Source organism: Pan troglodytes, chromosome 19, assembly GCF_028858775.2.
Source record: "Pan troglodytes isolate AG18354 chromosome 19, NHGRI_mPanTro3-v2.0_pri, whole genome shotgun sequence".
NCBI classification, from domain to species: domain Eukaryota; kingdom Metazoa; phylum Chordata; class Mammalia; order Primates; family Hominidae; genus Pan; species Pan troglodytes.
In genome coordinates, this window is record NC_072417.2 from 77087675 (window position 1) to 77109016 (window position 21342).

At 54.4% G+C, this 21342-nt stretch overlaps 1 protein-coding gene across 4 annotated transcripts in view; it reads right to left on the reverse strand.

Moving 5' to 3' along the window:
• The window catches only part of SCN4A (sodium voltage-gated channel alpha subunit 4), a 51669-nt gene that overhangs the window by 17479 nt on the left and 12848 nt on the right, over positions 1–21342 (reverse strand). For 3 of the 4 annotated variants that reach the window (XM_063799904.1, XM_024350551.3, XM_016932741.4), the window contains exons 2-14: positions 16349–17009; positions 16132–16250; positions 15916–16005; positions 15502–15630; positions 14942–15033; positions 11800–12132; positions 10250–10313; positions 9869–10010; positions 8236–8445; positions 7440–7593; positions 4954–5192; positions 3027–3200; positions 945–1301 (exon numbers count right to left, since the gene is read on the reverse strand). In XM_063799904.1, the coding sequence (XP_063655974.1) occupies positions 945–1301; positions 3027–3200; positions 4954–5192; positions 7440–7593; positions 8236–8445; positions 9869–10010; positions 10250–10313; positions 11800–12132; positions 14942–15033; positions 15502–15630; positions 15916–16005; positions 16132–16250; positions 16349–16621 (2376 nt within the window). In that variant the 5' untranslated portion in view covers positions 16622–17009. Of the gene's footprint in view, positions 1–944; positions 1302–3026; positions 3201–4953; positions 5193–7439; positions 7594–8235; positions 8446–9868; positions 10011–10249; positions 10314–11799; positions 12133–14941; positions 15034–15501; positions 15631–15915; positions 16006–16131; positions 16251–16348; positions 17010–17125; positions 17296–21342 lie in introns of all 4 variants that reach the window. The other variant, XM_024350552.3, reaches the window with a different exon arrangement.

A 21342-nucleotide genomic window follows, 5' to 3' on the forward strand; every position in this document is an offset into this window, starting at 1 on the left:
GCATTTTCCCAATATATGCACCTGTTTCTTTTTCGTTTTCTAGAGATGGGGTCTTGCTCTGCCCCACCAGGCTGGAGTGCAGTGGCAGGATCACAGCTCACTACAGCTTTGAAGTCCAGGGCCCAAACCATCTTCCTGCCTCAGCCTCCCAAATAGCTGGGTTTGGTGTGTGCCACCATGCCTAGCTAATTTTTTTCATTTTTCCATTTTTTGTAGAGATAAGAGTGTCTTGCTATGTTGCCCAGGCTGGTCTTGAACTCCTGGCCTTGGCCTCCTAAAGTGCTGGGACTATGGGCATGAGCCACCACATCCAGCCTGATTCTCTTTTTCGGAGCCTGGACCATAGGCCCTGGAGCAGAGGAGGTCAAGAGGGTGGGAGAAGGCCAGGAGGCCCAGGTTCCCCCACAAAACTGTGCCTTTGTACACACTATGGCATCATCTTTGCAGTGACCTCATGAACTCCCTGTTGTTTTTTTCTATGTGAGGGTTAGAGAACCCAGCTTGACTAGAGAGCAGCAGTTAGCTCAAGGTCACACAGATGATGGCAAAGGAGCTGGGACTGGAATGTGGGTCTGTCTGACTCATTATCATGTTGCTTTACTCAAAACACTAGGTTCCAACAGCGCTACTCATAGCATGGTCCCAGAACCACCATCAGCATCCACTGATCAGCATCACCTCGGAGCTTGTCAGAAATGCAGGTCCCCAGGCCTAGGCCCAGAGCTGCTGAATCAGACACTCTGGGGGTGGGGCCGGGGATCTATGTTTTAAGTAACTCCTAAGTGATTCTTACACAGGTTAAAATTTGAGAACTACTGGGTTAAACCACATAAAATTGCCATTTTGGAGAGGATGTGTTGGGGAGATAGAAAACAGTCAAATATCAGGTACATCTTGTACGCTTCCCGGGTGAGGGCAGGGGCCACCCAGCCAGCCTCACTCACCACAAGATTGCCGATGACCATGACCATGAGGAAGACGGTGAGGCACATGGCTTGGCCGGCCACCTCCATGCAGTCCCACATGGTCTCGATCCACTCCCCGCACAGGATGCGGAAGACGATGAGGAAGGAGTGGAAGAAATCATGCATGTGCCAGCGCGGCAGGTTGCAGTCCAAGGCGATCTTGCACACGCACTCCTTGTAGCTCTTGCCAAACAGCTGCATGCCCACCACGGCGAAGATGAACACGATGATAGCCAGCACCAGCGTCAGGTTACCCAGCGCCCCCACTGAATTGCCAATGATCTTGATGAGCATGTTCAGCGTTGGCCACGACTTGGCCAGCTTGAAGACCCGCAGCTGCCAAGCAGGGAGGGCAAGGGTGAATGAGGCCCAGGGACCACCACCCAAGGCAGCCCCAGCCTTAGGAGAAAGAACAGTGTCGAGTAGCTTGAATCTCCAGCCCCCCACACAATCTGAGTCCTCAGTTTGCCCTTCTGCTAAACAGGAACACTCATTCTACCACCTCAGGCCCTTCTTGTGTTAAAAAGAAAACAAGTCCAGGCCAGGCACGGTGGCTCACGCCTGTAATCCCAGCACTTTGGGAAGCCAAGGTGGGTGGATCACTTGAGCTCAGGAGCTGGAAACCAGCTTGGCCAACATGGTAAAATCCTGTCTCTACTAAAAATACAAAAAATTAGTCGGGCGTGGTGGCAAGTGCCTGTAATCCCAGTTACTCAGGAGGCTGAGGAAGGAGAATTGCTTCAACCAGGGAGGCGGAGCTTGCAGTGAGCAGAGATTGCACCACTGCACTCCAGCCTGGGATACAGAACAAAACTCCATTAAAAAAAAAAAAAGAAAGAAAAGAAAAAAGAAAAACGTCATTATCTGTTAAAGATACAGACTATGGCTGGGAGCAGTGGCTCACACCTGTAATCCCAGCACTTTGGGAAGCCGAAGAAGGTGCATCACTTGAACCTAGGAGTTGGAGACCAGCCTGGGCAACATGGCGAAACCCTGACCTACAAAAATTACAAAAATTATTAGCAGGCGTGGTGATCCCAGCTATGCAGGAGGCTGAGGTGGGAGAATCACCTGAGTCTGGGGAGGTCAAGGCTGCAGTGAGCAGTGATTGTACCACTGCACTCCAGCCTGGGTGACAGAGAAACCCTGTCTAAAAAAAAATACAGACTAAAGTATTTACAAGTGAAATTATATGTTGGGATTTGCTTTCACAATAAAAATTGGGGGACAGATGCAACAGGAATTGTAGAATGTTGATAGTTGTTGAAGCTGGGTGATAGGTACATGGAGGTTCATTATACTTTCTCTATACTTTTGTGCATGCATGAAAAGATCCCTTGATAAAGTTTGTTGTTGTTGTTTTTTTTGAGACAAAGTCTCAATCTGTTACCCAGGCTGGAGTGCAGTAGTGCGATCTCGGCTCACTGCAACCTTGGCCTTCCGGGTTCAAGTGATTCTCCTGCCTCAGCCTCCCAAGTAGCTGGGATTACAGGCACTTGCCACCAAGCCCAGCTAATTTTTGTGTTTTTAGTAGAGATGGAGTTTCACCATGTTGGCCAGGCTGGTCTTGAACTCCTGACCTCAGGTGATCCACGCGCCTTGGCCTCCCAAAGTGTTGGAATTACGGGCGTGAGCCACCGCGTCCAGCTGATAAAGTTTTAAAAAGAATAATAGTGCTCCTTATGGGGTGGTGAAAAGACAGAAATTCAGAGGTCCCAATCCTACTCCTAATGAACTTCCAGAGCCTCTGCTTTCAGGTCTGCAGTACGGGGCTGGAGTTCCTGCTCCACTGCTGCTCAAGGTCATTAAGGAATCAAACCCAGTGTTGGCCTCTGTCACTTTGGTCCCCCCAGCAGCCCTATGAAAGAAGACAGGGCTCTCCTTTTCTCTGTTTTACAGGTAAGAAAGGTTCTGAGAGGTAACAGGTGTGCACAAGGCAGAGGAGGCCTCATTTTCAGCCCTCTAGCTTCCTGGGTTTTCTCCTCCCATCCCTGTGCCCACCCTCCTTAGTCTCCTCAGCCCACCCCCATCCCAGCCCCTGGCCCTGGGGCTTTTGTGTACCAGACGGAAGGAGCGTAGCACAGACAGTCCCTGTACATTGGCCAGGCCTAGCTCTACCAGGCTGAGGGTGACGATAATGCTGTCGAAGATATTCCAACCCTGCTGGAAATACTCGTAGGGGTCCATGGCGATCAGCTTCAGAACCATCTCTGCTGTGAAGATGCCTGTGAAGACCTAGGGGGTGGGGTGAGGCCCTGTCACAGAGCCTCGGGGAGCCCAGGGCCCTGGGAGTCTCCCATCCAACTCCCACCTCCTGGCAGAGGCTGCGGGGGCTGAGGGGAAGGGGTCCAGAGCCCTGAGAGGAGCAGGAGTGGCACGCATGGCCCGTGTGTGTATAAGTGAGTGATGGAGGCAAAGGCCAAGCCAAAGGGGCCTAGGTGGGTACAACTCTGAGACCCGTTCCCATTCATTTCTGGCCTCGTGACAGTGGGCAAGGCACTTTACTGCTTGGAGCCCCAACCCTGTCATAATATTCAATATTTGCAGGGCGCTCTGTGGTTCACTTTGTGACTTCACTGGTATCCTGATCTCTACAATGTTGGGAGGGATTCTCACATGCATTCCACACATGAGCAGTTGAGGCTCAGCTAGCTGGACAGCTAGCTGGTATCACAGCACCCACATGGGAACGAGCCACATCTCAAGCCCAGTTCTCAGGTGCTCAGTTCAGCCTCCTGCCTCTATGCCTACAGCCTCTCCACAGGGACCACTCTCAGGATCTTGCAAATCTTGGCAGACTCACAGGTCTAGGGCAGGGACCAAAAGGAGCAAAATCAGTGAGAAGAAGACCACAGCTGCCCCTGCCAACCCTGGACATGGGGTCTGAGGATTGCATAGTCCCTGAAAGCTCCCTGGGCACGGCCCCCCTCCTGCCAGGCACCAGCTGCCCTGGGTCCACAGCCTGCCCGGGAACATGCTGAGCCCCTCCCAGAGGCTGTCCCTGGCCACAGCAGGTGCCAAGACAGCAGCATAGTGTGGGCAGGGGGTGGGCAAGCGGGCAGGCCCGGTCCATCACGCACATTCCAGCAGCTGTGCCACGAGTCCAGAGCACGCCCTTACCCCTCCAGCCCAGCCTGGCCATGGCTGCCTCGGCACCTCTATAGGACAGACGTGCCTGCCTTGAAGGCTGGGGAGCCCAGGGTTTGATTCTCGTGCCACCCACCCAGCCCCGGTTCTCTCCCAGACCCCAAATCTTACTCTCCCTGGCTTCCCCTAACCTTCAGGGTTGGGGAGCATCTCGCCCATTTGCCGTCCTGGAAAAATTGCAAAGGGAATTGGGAAGGGTGGGGCAGGGCTGGAGGAGGAGGCGGCTTTTCCCTTTGTCAGGCTCCTCTGGGGCTGGCAATGAGGTGATAATGCTCCTAATGGGCCTGGATAAACGGGCGGATCAGTGGTGTCAACAATAGTGGAGCAGGAAAGGGCTGGAGAGAGGAGAAGCCTGGCCACGCTGGAGAAATAGGTGAGGGCTGGAGGAGTAACCCCTGCAGCCCACTGGTCCTGGGTAGCCAGGGCTATAGGTCCCACTGCCAGATCCCTTGGCTCCTTTCAGGCCCATGACAACTTCTGGAAGTGGACAGACTTGTCAGCTAGCCCCTTCACCCCTATCTCCACACCCCCATTTCCTTACCCCTGCTTCCAGGGCATGGTCTGGATCCCAGATCCCCAAGAATCTGGACCTTAAGAAGCCCAGCGCCTCACCCCCATCTCCCTGCCCCCAAATGTCCTGAAACCCTAGTTCTGTGTGCCACAGATCACCCCAAGTACCCCCCCACATCAACTCATGCCTCCCATATGCTAGGAAAATAACCTCAGCTCTCCGCATGTGTCCCCCACCGTGCCCTATATTTACATACAGCCAGACAGCTCCACTGGGCCCCACTCCTTCCCATCCTGCCCATGAATGATCCCCTTCCCCGCCCCTCCCTACCAGGTTGCCCACAGTGAGCACGTTGTCAAAGTGCTCCGTCATGGGGTAATGTTCCATGGCCATGAAGAGGGTGTTGAGCACGATGCAGATGGTGATGCCCAGGTCCACGAACGGGTCCATGACGATCAGGTGGATGATGTTCTTGAACTTCAGCCACGGGGCGCAGCAGTTCCATATGAGCACTTTGTGGGCGCACTTGTACCACCATGGTGGGCACTTCTGGTGGGCCTCTTCCAGTTCTGGGAGAGGGGTGGTAGCAGGTATCTAGTGAGGATTATCCCCTCACGTGCCCCCGGCTCCACCTAGAGCTTTGGTTCCACCTTCCAAGCCCCGCCCCTTAGCACTCCACATCTCAACCCGCTAGCAAGGCCTATTCCAAGTTCCACCGCCTCTTGCGTCACCCTTGCTGTCACCTCCCCTGTAACCTCCGCCCCACATGGCTTCACCCCAAAGCCCCGCGCTCTGAGCGCGGCCGGCTCCAAGCTCCACCGCCTCAGTGAGCACCCTCCAGATCCCGCCCTCTAACCCCCGCCTACAGCCCCACCCCTGGAACCCCCGCGTCCTCAGCGCCCCGCCCCCTACCTCAAGCTCCACCACCACTCACTGCATCACCCTCCGGACACACCTCTCTAAACCCCGCCCACAGCCCCGCCCCTCAAAGCCCCACCTCCTCAAAGCCCCACCCCCGGCTCCAAGCTCTCCGCCTCACAGAGCGCATCCTCATGTCCGGCCCCTCTAAACCCCGCCCACATTCCCAACTCCTGAGGAAGCCCCGCCTCCTCCCGAAGCTCCGCCCCTTAGTGCAGTAACTCACAGGCCCACCTCCTCAGCAAACTTTTCCCCAAGCCCCGCCTTTCAATGCCCTGCCTCAAGCCCCGCCCTCTTGACTCACCCCACAAAGCCCCACCCCTCAGGGAGCTGGACAGGACGCCCACCCCCTGCCAGAGGCTCAGGGCTGCGAGCCTGGCCTGTGAGATGCCCTAATCTGTCTGGGTCCGAGTTCCCAGGGAGAGGCGGGAGGCCACTGTAGGGGCTTGGGTTCCAGCCCCATGAGCTGTTGGCTAGTGCCACTCTGCACTGACAGATCCCTCGGGGATGCACTGTCGGTAATACCGGCCCCTCCAAAGTGTCCCCAGACGGTCCATCCTTTCCCACCACAGTGGCCTTCAAGAAACATCCCCTGTTCTTGCCACCCCAAAGCCACGAGTGCTTTGTAAGGACCGTGGGACAAAGCTGTTCCTCCTCCTCCTGGCCTTGGTGGGCTGTTTGGCTGTGTGGAAATATGGGGCACGGTGGGGACACATGCGGAGTGTCCTTGGCCCAGGCATGATCTCACTTACTCATCACAGCAGATAAATACAATCAGTGCCTCCCGGTAAATACAATCAGTGCCTCCCATTTCAAAGACAAAGAAAAGGGACTGGAGTGGGTGGCAGCCCCATGGAGACCCTGGATTCATGCCGGGGAGGGTGGCTGAACCTCCCTCCCACCCCCAGTAATTAGCACACTGAGTGTCACTCAAAGCCTCCCCAGTCTGCACCTCCACCCCTACCCTGTGCTTCTGCAGGTGCCCAAACAGTGTCTGAGGCCCAAAACTTCTCACAGTGGTCCCAGGAACAGCAGGGTGGAGAGGCCTCCTCCCCCAGCATTCCCTGGGTACCCTCTGGCAGGGCATATGGGCACCTGGATACCTGTCATACAAGGTCAGGTGACATGGTGACCTCTAGAGATCTGCAAAGTCCTGCAGGGCCCCCAACTCCCTGGCACAAGGCAAGCCGACCTGGGGAGGGAACCAGATCTCTGTGTGTCAGAATTCCTTTTCTCTATTGTCCCTTTTTCCTGTGCTTCCTCCTTCCCTCCTGTCTCCCCACTTCCCTCCCTCTCATCCATCCATCCATCCATCCATCCATCCATCCGTCCGTCCATCCATCTGTCCATCCATCTGTCGTGTCGTGTCTATTCACCCTCTCTCATCATGACATCCTTATTCTTCTGAGATTCAGCATGTGGCACAGGGACTGGGGAGTCTGTCACTCTGTTTGGGCAGAATTTGACTTTTGGCCTTTAACTTTTACCCAGAGAACACTTGAGGAGCAGGATGTCCAGTTTCCGGAACATTGGGCCTTCTGGTTAGTATTATTAGCCTGTGCTTCCCATTGGGCAGCCCCCAAGGCCCTCCCGGAAGCCCCCAGTTCCCATAGCAGCCTGGCCTTGCAGCTAGAACTGGGCCAGGTTAAGACAGGACTATATTTATGACAGCCAGAAATGGCTGTGATAAATATAGTATAAATATAGCCATTTCTTCTATGCCAATATTAAGTTACTGTCCTGAAGCTGGTCCAGCCAGGCCCCACCCTGACCTCAGGGGCCTGAATGGGTAGAGGGGGCACTGGGCACTCACCTTCCATGGCATCCCTATCCTCCTGAATCCAGTCCAGCCAGGCTCCACCCCTACCTAAGTGGGCACGGGGGCACAAGGCACTCACCTTCCATGGCATCGGAGATGCCGCTGTCTCCGCTGCCACTCTGCCTCGGGGCTCCCTTCTCCCCTTGCGATGTGTCCAGGCTGCCATTGCAGTCTTTGCCATGGGCTGGGTCCCCATCTGCCTCCCCACCTTCCAGAGCTTGGGCGGCCTTGGCCTGTAGACCAGCAAGAGTGACTAGCAGGAAGTCCAGCTCTTAGCCAGAGGGATGGACTAATTGACCCTCAGAGCTTCTTCCAGAGTCCTTCAGGGTGGCGGCCCCTCTTCCTAGCCTGTGTCAAACTTAGTGCAGGTGGGGGAGGGACCAACCTCCATGGTGGTGGGGGTGACAGGGTAGGGACCAAAGTGACTAAAGACCCTCTGCCCTGAAGACCCTTGACTCTGATGCCCTGACTAACCCTCCACTTGTTGACAGAATGAGAAACTGGTCAGCCGCTCCCTGCGGCCTCATCAGGACCTGCCCTTCCCTCAGTATGGACCTATCCACTACCCAGAAAGCATAATAAAATCAGAAATATTTGAGCTGGAAGAATACTTCAGGTTTAGCTACTCCAGATTCCTTGTTATAGACAGGGAAACTGAGGCACAGAGCAGAGAAATGCTTTTTCTACTGCTTGGATCCCTCCATCCCCCTGCCACCAGCAAAGCTCCCAGCCCAGGGTCTTCTGCTCCTTCTGCCTCAAAACCCCTACCCCTGTACCCTCCCTCACCCTCAGCCCCCCAGGGAGAAGCCAGTGGCAGCCCCGGCTGAGGGCAGGTAGAACCCTGGGTCCTCTATCTCCTTTTCCTGAGTCCAGACCTTCTCCAGCTCCTCCTGGTGCTTTTTGAACTTCTCAAGCATCTGCTGAAACTCCTCCTCTTTCTCCTTATCCTCGGCCAGGGTGGCCTCGTTCTGCTCGGCATATGCCATGGCCACCACGGCCAGGATCAGATTGATGAGGTAGAAAGAGCCCAGGAAGATGATGACCACGAAGAAGATCATGTAGGTCTTGCCAGCTGCTCGAAGGGTCTGGGAGTGGAGGGAGAGGGAGTGGAGGGGTCCCATGACGTCCACCTCCTTTGACCCAGTGCCCCTTTCCATACATCCACTGCCCGGAAGGGTAAGCAGAGCCCCTCCCTCACAGAGCCTGGGGGACTGATGGCCGTCATTGGCATGCTGAGCCATGTTCTGGGGAACTTCAAAATATCTACTTGGGACTCAAACGTTTCTGGTCTCCTGGCTCAGAGGAGGACCGAAGCCAGGCATCCTGTTATCAGAGAGCCAGGATAGAAAATTGGTGAACATGGGTTTGGGGTCAGCTTGAATTCTAGCTTTGCCATAGTGCCTGGCACCTAGTAGAACTCAACAAATAGTAGCTATTATTATTATTTAATCAATTTATTTATTTATTTTTAGACGTAGTCTCACTCTGTTGCCCAGGCTGGAGTGCAGCGGTGTGATCTCGGCTCACTGCAACCTCCACCTCCCAGGTTGAAGTGATTCTCCTTCCTCAGTCTCCTGAGTAGCTGGGATTACAGGTGTTTGCCACCAAACCTGGCTAATTTTTGTATTTTTTGTAGAGATGGGTTTCGCCATGCTGGCCAGGCTGGTCTCAAACTTCTGACCTCAAGTGATCTGCCTGCCTCGGCCTCCCATAGTGCTAGGATTATAGGCATGAGCCACTGCACCCAGCCAGTAGCTGTTATTATTTTTGTTATTGTTATCAACACCATCAATGTTAGAAACATCACACGGCATCAGAAGGCACTGTCACTCCAGGCTCAGCCTGCCTTCCCTGCAAACAGTAGAAGGCAAATAAAGTATGGGCAACATCGAATTTCTGTCTTTCTTTTTTTTCAGACGGAGTCTCACTCTGTCGCCCAGGCTGGAGTGCAATGGCGTGGTCTCGGCTCACTGCCACCTCCGCCTCCCGGGTTCAAGCAATTCTCCCTCCTCAGCCTCCTGAGTAGCTGGGAATATAGGCGCGTACCACCATACCCGGCTAATTTTTGTATTTTTAGTAGAGATGGGGTTTCACTATGTTGGCCAGGCTGGTCTCGAACTCCTGACCTCGTGATCCGCCCACCTCTGCCTCCCAAAGTGCTGGGATTTCAGGCGCGAGCCACCGCGCCCGGCAGGCAGCATTGGATTTCTAAGCTGCCCTACTGGCTATCATGAGGCCTAGGGGGTCCTGGGCTTGTGCCTGTGCTAGGTCCAGACCTTGGCTCTGAAAGCAAAGGTGTGGAAAGAATTAAAGCTGTGGCTTGGCTCGGGGCAGGTGTCCAGTTTCAGAGAGCACAAGCTCCTATAAGGGCACTGCGGGAGTCCATGAGGAGATGGCCCAGTTGGGGGGTTGGCCATCGTGTGGTAGGCCCCATCAGGCCCTGAAGAGGCTGCAGGGATGGAGGGGGAGTGGCTGTAGGGTGGGGGGGCAGGGTGGGGGCAGCTGTACCAGCTGGAAGAGGTTCTCCCAATAGTCCTGTGTCATGAGGCGGAAGAGAGCCAAGAAGGCCCAGCTGAAGGTGTCGTAGCTGGTGTAGCCATAGTTGGGGTTCCGCCCGGTCTTGATGCACTCATAACCCTCAGGGCAGTGCCTAGGAATAGGACAGGGGGCTGGGTTTAGGGTGGGAGGAGCACTCCAGCTGGGGGCAGATAGGGACCCCAAGGGAAAAATTCCGTCAGTTCTGCCTGTGTCCCCCAAACAGAAAAGTATTCCATCCATGCCCACAGGTTTCCCTGCACTCCCATCCCCCCCCCAGGTCCTCATCTCTAATCAGCTCCCACCTTCCAAGACCCCTGGGGCGCCTTTTCTGCATCCCTTAGCATCACTCACCCAGCATCACTGCTGTTCCCGCAGAGCAGGGCATCGTTGGAGCCCTCCAGGAAGTAGAAGTTCCCTTTGGGAGTCAGAGGCCACAAAGGAGGCAAGTCACCCACATGGACACAGTGTGAGCACCTGCGCCCATTGCACACCTGTGGACAGGTCTGCGCGTACCACATAAACCAAATGGATGTTCCCTGGCTGCCTCTTCCCTGTCCTTTAAGGACAGCTCCAAGTTCCAAGGTCTCTGGGTAGGGACTCGGCAGGGAGCTCAGCTTGAGCCCTGTCAGCCCAGTGCCCAGTGTGGACGAAAAGTCATGACGCAGCAGCGGCACAGAGACGGAACGTGTACGTGTGTGCATGGGGCTATTGTGTACCTGTGTAGGGCCCCTGAGTGAAGGGTGAGTGGGGGCTGGAATCCAGGTGCCAGGGTGAGAAGGGTTACCTTTTCCTAATTTGCAAGAAGGCGCTATGTAGACTAACAGTGGCTGTGTGAGAATGTGTGTGTTTCTGGCATGTGTGCCTGTGAAGATGCATATGTGAATAGGATGTGGGTGTGTGGGTGGGTGATGGTGACCCTGCCAGGATGTGAGCATGTGAAAATGTGGTGTGATGAAGGAGGACAGGGGGTGCACAGGTTAGGGAGTAGGAACTATAGACTCTTGCTTTGCATAGTGAGAGCTTTAGGATTTTTTTTTTTTTTTAGACTGAGTTTCACTCTTGTTGCCCAGGCTGGAGTGCAATGGCATGATCTCAGTTCACTGCAACCTCTGTCTGCCAGGTTCAAGCGATTCTCCTGCCTCAGCCTCTGGAGTAGCTGGGATTACAGGCATGCGTCACCACGCCTGGCTAATTTTTGTATTTTTGGTAGAGACGGGGTTTCACCATGTTGGTCAGGCTGGTCTGGAACTCCTGACCTCAGGTGATCTGCCTGCCTTGCCCTCCCAAAGTGCTGGGATTACAGGCGTGAGCCACCGTGCCTGGCACTTTAGGGTTTTTAAAACAGTTTGCCATTTGTTGCTGCAGTAACCCTTTGAGGAAGGTATTGTTATCTTGATTTTATAGGTGAGGATTCGGAGGGCTGGGGAGATCAAGTGACTAGTCAGAGGTGACACAGGCTGCCAAGTGCTAGCTTTAAGCTCAGGTCCTCGCCATACTATTTGTCTCATAAGAAGTGGAGACAGGGCGGGGCGCGGTGGCTCACGCCTGTAATCCCAGCACTTTAGGAGGCCGAGGTGGGAAGATCACATGAGGTCAGGAGTTCGAGACCAGCCTGGCCAACATGATGTAACCATATCTTTACTAAAAATACAAAAATTAATTGGGCCTGGTGGCACATGCCTGTAATCCTAGCTACTCGGGAGGCTGAGGCAGGAGAATCGCTTGAAGCCGGGAGGCAGAGGTTGTAGTGAGCTGAGATGGCACCTTTGCACTCCAGCCTGGGTGACAAGAGTGAGACTCCGTCTCAAAAAAAAAAAAAAAAAAAAAGAAAATGTGGAGGCAGAGGCTACCCTAGGGACTGGGACAGGATCCCCCTTGCCCGTCACCCTCCCCATTCTTACCTTCATCACTGATGTAGGCGTCCCAATCAAAGGTATCGTTGGTGGCCCAGCTTGCATGGCTGTTCCACGTGTCGTTGGCATACCATGAGTCATTGTCGTACCACATCTCATTGCCATACCATGTGTCATTGCCGTACCACGTGTCATTGCTGTACCATGTGGTGTTGGTGTCGTTGAACAGCGGTGGCCAGCGCACACACTTCTGCCTCAGGTTTCCCATGAAGAGCTGCAGTCCTACCAGCGCAAAGACGCTCAGGCAGAAGACAGTGAGGATCATCACATCCGACAGCTTTTTCACCGACTGGATCAGGGCCCCCACGATCGTCTTCAGCCCTGACCGCAGAGAGGGCAAGGATATTGGCAGGGGGCAGGGCAGGGTGATAACAGAGCCCCCGCGGCCCCCACCGCCAAGCTTTTTCCTACTCCATCTTCAAGGCTTGACTTACTGAGCACCACTACTTCCCCGAAGCCTTCTGAAATTAACCCCACCCTTCTCTGTTCACATCCTCAGTCTGGAGCCCTCAAATGGCCACAGACGCTCAGCCACTAGGAGAATGAACTATAAAGACCTGATGGGCTGTTGCCTGACCTACAGAGCAAACAAAGGCATACAGCAGAGCTTAATACATGTCACTAGGTTAGCGCTGTCAAAGTGTGTTCAACAGAACGCTAATCTCCCATGCTGTGCCCTTAAAAAGGGGGCGTTGATAATGTTTGGGAAAAGCTGCGTTTTAGATTCTGCTCTTGGAGAGTCATTATGTAGTTGATCCTATCAAAGGCTCCGAAAAGTCCTGCAGAAATAAACAAAAACTTTATTTGTATTTATGTATTTATTTAGAGAGAGTCTCATTCTGTCACCCAGGCTGGAATGCAGTGGCGTGATCTTGGCTCACTGCAACCTCTGCCTCCTGGGTTCAAGTGATTCTCCTGCCTCAGCCTCCCAAGTAGCTGGGATTACAGGTGTGTGCCACCACACCCAGCTCATTTTTTTGGTACTTTTAGTAGGGATGAGGTTTCGCTATGTTGGACAGGCTGGTCTCGAACTCCTGGCCTCAAGTAATCAGCCTGCCTCGGCCTCCCAAAATGCTGGGATTACAGGCATGAGCCACCTCACCTGGCCTATTAAACAAAAACTTTAATCCCACATATCCTTAACATATTTGACCACAGAACCCTTTTCCTTAAAATGCCTAGTAGCACCCGAGGAACAGCAGAAGCTCTAGACTCACCTTGAAACATCATTATATTCTTTAGACAGACAAAGGCATAAACGATGCTGAAATAATCCCAGGGGCAGATTCCCATTACCTATGGAAGAGCCGTAACTTCTTCCTTGGGCCTAATCGTAGTGCCTCTTGCGTTAATATGACTTCATTTCCTTTTCTTATCCTGATATGGAAAACAAATGCTCGGCAGCCTCCTTATAAAAGCCCTCCTGCGCCCCGAGGATGCTGGCAGCTGGCACAGAGGAAAGGCAATGCCGTCTTGGCTCAGTGGCCAACGTACAGTGTGGAATTTGGGAAGTGCTTCCTCTCCTGGGTCTCACACCTTCCTCGGCTGCAGTCAGAGGGCTTTAGACTAGAAGAGAGCTCAGGTACTTTCTTTCTTACTTTCTTTTCTTTTCTTTTTTTTTTTTTTTGAGATAGAGTCTCGCTCTGTCACCCAGGCTGGAGTGCAGTGGTGTGATCTCGGCTCACTGCAACTTCTGCCTCCTCGATTCAAGTGATTCTCCTGCTCAGCCTCCCAGGTAGCTGGGATTACAGGCACCTGCCACCACACCCAGCTAATTTTTGTATTTTGAGTAGAGACGGGGTTTCACCACGTTGGCCAGGCTGGTCTCAAAGTCCTGACCCCAAGTGATTCACCTGTCTCGGCCTCCCAAAGTGCTGGGATTACAGGTGTGGGCCACCACACCTGGCCTCAGGTACTTTCTCATATTAGGATTTAACAATTTCCCCTCTTCCCAGAGCCTGATCTCTATCCTTTTTCTTTCTCTCCTTTACTGGGAGAGAATCTCCAGTTTCTCCACATGCTCTTTTGCAGGTCTGAATGTTCGGATTCTATTGATTTCATGCTTGTTGATGCATTACTTTGGAATTGCTCTGACCTTATTGCTCAGCAGGTGCCTGGTGTGTTCCTAATTGAGCTCTCAGAGCTTGGACTTTTCCTCATGGAGCCTTTTTGTGTCTCTCTCTGCTCTGCTCTGTCTGCTTATTTTATTGAGCACACATGTGTATATCACAAACCATGGGCCAGGGGCTGTGAGGGCCTTACAGATATTAAGGCATTTAATCCTTACAACGATCCAAGGAGTGGTACTATGACTCTCCATATGCCACAGAGAAGGAAACTGAGACATGGACAGGGCGAGGCACTTGCCCAAAGTTAAAGTTAGGAAGTGGTAGAGGTGAGAATTGAACCCAGGCAGTCAGGCTCCAGAATCTGTGCTTTTTTATTTTGAGACAGAGTCTTGTTCTTTTTCCCAGGCTGGAGTGCAGTGGCAAAATTACAGCTCATAGCAGCCTTGATCTCCTGGGCTCAAACTATCCTCCCACCTTAGCCTCCCAAGTAGCTGGGACTATAGGAGAGCATAACCAGGCCCAGCTAATTTATTTTCTTTCTTTTTTTTTTGAGATGGAATCTCACTGTGTTGCCTAGGCTGGAGTGCAGTGGCATGATCTCGGCTGACTGCCACCTCTGTTTCCCAGGTTCAAGTGATTCTCCTGCCTCAGCCTCCTGAGTAGATGGGACTACAGGTGCACACCACCATGCCAGGCTAATTTTTGTATTTTTAGTAGAGACAGGGTTTTGTCTTGTTGGCCAGGCTGGTCTCAAACTCCTGACCTTAGTTGATCCACTTGCCTTGGCCTCCCAAAGTGCTGGGATTATAGGCGTGAGCCACCATGCCCGGCTGAGTCTGTGCTCTTAACCAACTTGCCATGCTGCCTCTCAAATGCCCATCCTTCCATGTAGGACCCCCATCTGCCCTCTGGTCACGTGCGCCCCTCTATGTCCAGGCTTTGCTGTGAGTTCTACAAAAACATCAGCCTGGGAGTGTTGTGACACTGAGTCAGGTTCCAGGCCTGCACATGGTACGGGGGTCTCTCAGCTCAGGCAGAGGGTCCCTGCACCTCCCCAGTACCTGGGATGACCGTGATGGTTTTGAGGGCCCGCAGCACCCGGAAGGTCCTCAGGGCTGAGATGTTGCCCAAGTCCACAAACTCTGTCAGGTACCTGGGTAGGGGGTGGAGGGGGGTGGGGACTGTCAGAGCCTGGGGTGGGTGGTAGGACAGAAATCAGCGCTCCTCCAGGCCTGGGATGAGGATTCCCAAGAAATTGGGGGTACCACAGGGTCTGGGGGGCAGGGCAGACACCCCCAAATCTCCTCTGGGAGCCCAAGGGTTGGGAAGGACAGTGCAGGAGCTCTGGGGGAGTGGGGATGGCAAAGATAGCCCGGCTCACCCAGCAGGTGAGGACCCATGGGTCTGTGGGTCAGGGCTGCCTCATGTGATTATCAGGAGTCCATCAGGAGAGTGCTGAGCCAGACCCTGAGAATGGCAGCTTCTAGAATTGTGCAGCTCCCTATCTGCACAACTGACCGATGTCCCCTGCAGCCCTCAGCCCAGGCAGCTTCCCTCTTTAAGGCCTGGCCCCCTCCCCTCACCAACCCCAGCCTCAGGATGTCCTGGGGCCCCTGCTCACGCCATCATGATGACACTGAAGTCCAGCCAGTTCCAGGGGTCCCGGAGGAATGTGAAGTCGTCGACACAGAAGCCACGGGCCAGTATCTTGATGAGGGACTCAAAGGTGTAGATCCCTGTGAAGGTGTACCTGGGGGGGAGAGGGCCGGCCGGGGCAGGCATGTCACCTGGGTAGGGGTCAGTGTGGCAACGACAGACCCCTAGAAGGGAGGGATACAGAAATGAAATATGCCACTCAGGTGGCTAAGGACACTAGTGAGTGATAGCGTGGCCACCCCAGGGACTCAAGTTGTGGATGAGGGTCACAATGACAGTGTGTCTCCCTGAAAGACAAGAGCAGAGCCACACAGAGGTGCAGACACCTGAGATGGGCTGTGTCCCAGGGCTGGGGAGCTCAGGGAGCAGGGAGACTTACTCCACATTCTTGGACCAGGGAGGCGGGTCACTCATGGTCATGAATACGCAGTTGGTCAAGATGGTGATCATGATGAACATGCTGAACAGCGTGGGGCAGGGTCAAGGAAAGTGAGGAAGCAGCTAGGATGGGAGGTGATAGAGGGTCTCCTGGGCCAGAGCACCCCATCTCGCCCATCCCTAACCCCTCCCGCCTCTCCCATCTTGGGCAGGATATGCATGGATGAGCACCTTGATGGCCCCGCGCCTGACTACGCTGAAGGGGCTCAGCAGGTAGAGAGCAGGTGTGGCGGAGAAGCGGAAGATGGCCTTGCCCTTGTTGAGTACGATGAAGGTCTAAGGTGGGAGAGAGGCTGTGAGACCCAGGGACAGACAGACAGGCAGACAGATGGATGGATGGCAGACAGACAGAGGAAGCCTTCCCAGGCCCAGACCTTCTTATTGCTGTAGTAGGGATCCAGGTCCTCCAGGGGGATGCCGATGACCTCCGGCGGGGGGTCTCCGTAGATCATGGGTAGGTTCTTGCCAGCCTCCAAGTCACTTCGTGGCTTCCGTTCGGGCTCCTCAATCTCCATCTGCTTGTTCCGCTGCAGCCGGGCCTCCTCCTCCACCGCCCGCTGTTCTATGGCTGCCAGTGACTCCCGGGTGAAGGGGCGCAAGCACTCAGGGCCCAGAGGCACCAGGGTGCACAGAGATGGTCTGGCCATCCTCGCATCCTGGGCTCAGAGACCAGAAGGGTGGCGGGTGGCCTGGGGAGCTGCAGTGCGCAGCCCCGGGGTGCTGGGCGGCCGCCCCTCCCTGGGCGGGCCGTCCACTCCTCACCTCCTGCTTGCCCAGTGGCCGAGCCGGGGAGGTGGGCGTGCAGACTCTATCAGGACTGGGAGATGTGCCTGCAAGGTGCTGCTGCTGCACAGGTGCTGGGCACAGAGCATCACCCCTGGCCCCCCACCACACTTTCCCCAGCAGTGGCAGGGGCTGCCCCCAGGACCGACGGCAAACCAACCAGATTCTTTGTGGCCTTGGGACTTGGGGCCAACACCCCAGTGCCTTCGACTGCCTCCTGGGCCCAAGCTCCGGAAACTGTGTGGCTTCAGCCTAATGGGACAGAGAGAGAACCACAGCTGGCTGTGCTCGGGCGACCTCTGGATAGGCCAGGATGAGGGGCCTGGTTGGGGGGTTAGATCAAAGTGGGACTGGCACAGGGACTTCACCCTGAGGGCCGACGTGGATCCTGATATTGGCCACCTGGAGATGTAGGTGGAGACCATGAAGGTGGCAGCCAGGCTCTGTGCAAAAAGGTTGCTGTGATTGATTAGTGATGTCTGCCAGGGGCGCAAGGAGGAAGACCGTGGTGCCTCTGCCTGTGTTTGCCATCCCTGGCCTGGAGGGAAGGGAAAAGAAAGATGGGGGTGGGTGTGGATTCCTCTTTCCTGCCTTTGGGGTTCTTGGTGTTGGGCTGGGAGAGGGAAGAAGAAAGGGCCCTGGGCCCGGCAGGGGTCTCCTAGCAGTTCCCTCCCACAGCCCTGGGGGCCCTAGCCCACTGGGCAGGCAGGGTGAACTGGGAGAGGAACATTGCATCTGGAGAGCTGCAGGTGCTAACGTGGAAGAGAAGACGTACAGGGAAGGTCACAGGGACAAGGAGATGGACAACTCCAATGGTGGGGGCAGGGCTAGAGCTCCTGGGGACTGCTTTTGGCTGGTGGTCCCAGCACAAGCTGGATTGGGGGAAGGGGCATCCACAAGGAGCCTTTGATGCCTGTGAGCATTGTGTGGTCTGGGCCCCATCTGGCCCCTCTCCCCTTCTGCCCAGCCCTCCAGAGCCTATTCCCTGTGGAAGGGAAGGGGGATCACTTATTGCAAATGGCCCTGGGGGAATGACCACATCAGCAGGCAGTTGCAGTGAGACCCCTGCAGACCAGCCGCAGGCAGCCACTGCCAGACCCACATGGACAGACCTGCAGCCACCCCTGCACCACAGAGACCTGGACAGACCCCTAGAGACCCCCAAAGCCACACCTGAGGGTGGCCCTCTCCCAGTGGGCCTTGACCCCTGCAGCAGCGCCCCCGCCCTGGTCAGCACGGGCGCTTCTCAGGCTTGCTCAACAGGTGGGGAGGGTGGCCAGGGAGAGGCCAGAGCCACTGGGCAGAGCTGGCCACGCCCTTGTGCCTGGCTCCCCAGCTGCTCCCTACAGCACCCAGGGAGTCGTGTTTCCACGGGGATGACTCTGCTTATTCCTGCCAACCCTGCCCTCAGCTGCTCATTGGCCCCCGTCATGAGCGTGGGCGTGCACGTGCACACACTTGCACACACAGGCACATGCACGCACACCTGGCCTGGAGCCACCCCACATGCAGACCTTCCCAGTTGCATCTCACAGCTCTGTCATATACCTTGCCACCTTCCTCCCCATCAACCACTCCACGTACACCCCCACATGCTGCTTGTCACTACACAGAAGGCGCCAACCAGCCAGATGGCCTTGAAGAGACCCCAGGGCTGCTGTGCACCCACCCAGTCTGCAGTCCCTGCTGTGGTGATCCTCCTGTCCTGATACTGCTCACTCTTTTCATTACAGGAGCCCAAGTAGGGCCACAAAAGCCCACAGACACATAGTCTGGCTCCCAACCCCAGCACTCGAGGAAATGACTCTCACCTGAGTCACCAGAGCTCCCCAGGGGACAGATCCAGTGTTTTCTTCCCCGCTGGCCCTCCTGAGCTTCCCACACTGCACACCACCTTTCTTCTTGGGAGCAGGACATCACCTGTGCGTCCGGCCACTCTCCCCAGCTCTGCTCTGGGACCTGCCCCTTCCCTGCCCCTGGAAGATGCTTCTTCTCTGGGGCCTGCTCTGCAGCCTGTTTTCTTTGCACAGCGCACACCTCTCCCTTCAAAATGTTCACTTCCTCCTAATTTCCTCTTCTCCTACTCCTCCATTACCCCCGAGGTCTGGCTGTTTTGTAATGTGAGGGGAAGAATGTCCTCATTGGTTCCACTTGCTGAAGCTGGCTTTGGTTGGTGGCTGCCCGAAGCATCTTGGTGGTAGATCTGGCCAGTTCCACACCCTACTGATGCTCCCTCTCCAGTGTCACTGCCCTCTCCACCCTCCACCCCTCACCTGTTCTGTTCAAATAACCTCCCCGAGTGGTGACATGCTCCTGTAGTCCCAGCTACAGAGGCAGGAGGATCCCTTAAGCTCAGGAGTTCGAGGCTGCAGTGAGCCATGATAGTGCCACTGTCCTCCAGCCTGGGTGACAGAGTGAGACCCTGTCTCAAAAACCAACCAAAAAAACACCTCCCACCAGGCTGTCCCCTAGACAGCCATAAATATTTGTAAAGTCACAAATTTCACCCCCTGCTTAAATCTTCAATGGCTTCCCACTGCTTAGGAGTACGTCCTAAGCCCTACCCAGGGCTCCCAAGGCCCTCCATGATCAGATCCCTGCCTCATTGCCTACCCTTCCCGCATCCTCTGGCCATGCTACCTCCATTTTCACAAATGGGCCAAGCTGTTTTCCACCCCCCTGCCCTAACCCCCATGTCTTTGCTTGTGGTTTGCTCTCCTCCCAGAGCACCCATCTTCTTTGTCTCCCTGGAGAGCTTCCATTCATCTTTCTAGACTCAACCCACACAAGAACCACCTCCTCCAGGAAGCCCTCCCTGGGTACCCTGGCTGGGTGGAACTCTCCCCTTGTTTGTGTCACCAGCTCAATAAAAGTTTATCAAATGAATAAGTGAGTGAATTACAGGGACACTCCACCTTAGTTCTTTTCTCCTTTAAGCATACCCTGAACCTAAATCATAACCAGAAACCATATCTCCTCTGAAATCACCACTTCAAACTCTTCCTTTGCACCTGCCACCTTCTCAGCTCCTGGCTCAGGGGCCTGGTTGCTATAATCTTTGGGCACTTTCAGTTCTTTGACCCTGCACTTTCTCCCTTTCCACCTGCTTCTGACTTCATGTCCCTCCTCATCTAGGCTTACTTAGAAGATCATCATTCTGGTCCCTCCTCCACAGCTCCCAGGGAGAGATCCCAGAAGGAGGGATCTCTCTCCTTCTATCACACAGTCCTGGGGAACCCCTAACTGCATGTCCCCAGCTCTGCTTTTCCAAAGTCAGCCCTGAGCTGGAGAAATGTGGCTGGGGAAATGGTATGACTAGGCTGAGCTCACCTTAAATTCATGGTCACATACTCTGGGTTTGTCCTCAATCCTGCCAGCCCTGTAGTGTGGATTTTTCTGGTAGGCTCACTTTTCCACTTTTTGAAAACAACTATTTCATGCCTTCTCCTCTTTCCTCAGACCTCCGCGCTCCTCCCCATGAGCCTCCCAGCTGATGGTCTTCCCTGAGGAAGGAAGAACCACCACACACACACTGTCAAATCCACAGAACCATCTCCCCATCCCACCCCGTCTTCCTCTATCCTGTTAGAATAATAATAAGAAGCACGGGTCAGGCTTTCCTGGGGCTCAGGACCCCAGCCCCTCTTGCTTCTCAAAGACCTCTCCAGGTGCCCTCTCTCTACTGCCCATCCACCTCTCCCCATCTGTGAACAGACTCTAGTGTCCCCCACTTTAAAAACAATGGCAGTGGTGACAAAACTATTCTCCTGGCCCCACACCTCCCTGCATCTATTGCCCTATTTTTCTTACCTCTTCACAGTAAAACTTCTTGGAAAGTGTCTACACCAGCTGTGTTGACTTCCTTACCTTTCATTCTCTCTCCAATCCATTCCAACCTGGCTTCCCTTTCCCCCTCAACTGAAACTACTTTTGTCAAGTCACTAACACCCTTCCTGCTGCCAAGTCCAGTGAACACGCTTCTGTCCTCAGCTCCCAGAGCCTCTCAGAAGCATGCAGCCCAGTTGGCCACAGCCCCTTTCTGGAAGCACCTGATTCTCACAGCCTCCATGGAAGCTGCTTGCTGTTTCCCTTCCGCATCCCTGGCTGCTCCGTATCACTTTCCTCTGCTTGTCCTGATTTCTGTCCCCAATCTCTAATGTTTTTCAGGGTTCGAGCTGGTTCAGGGTGGCATCATTCCTATGACAATAAATAATGTCATGGGGCCAGGCACGGTGGCTCACGCCTGTAATCCCAGTGCTTTGGAAGCCCAAAGTGGGAGGATCATTTGAGCCTAGGAATTGGAGACCAGTCTGGGCAACATAGTGAGACCCTGTCTCCACAAAAAACAAAATAATTAGCTGGGTGCGGTGGTGTGTGCCTATAGTCCCAGCTATTCGGGAGGCTGAGGCAGGAGGATCACTTGAACCCACGGAAGTGGAGTCTGCAGTGAGCTGTGATTGCACTACTGCACTACAGCCTCGGCGATAGAGCAAGACCGTGTCTCTAAAAATCAATAAATACAATAAAATAATAAATTAATTATAAAATAATAAGTTCATGAATAAAATAATAGTAATGTCATGGG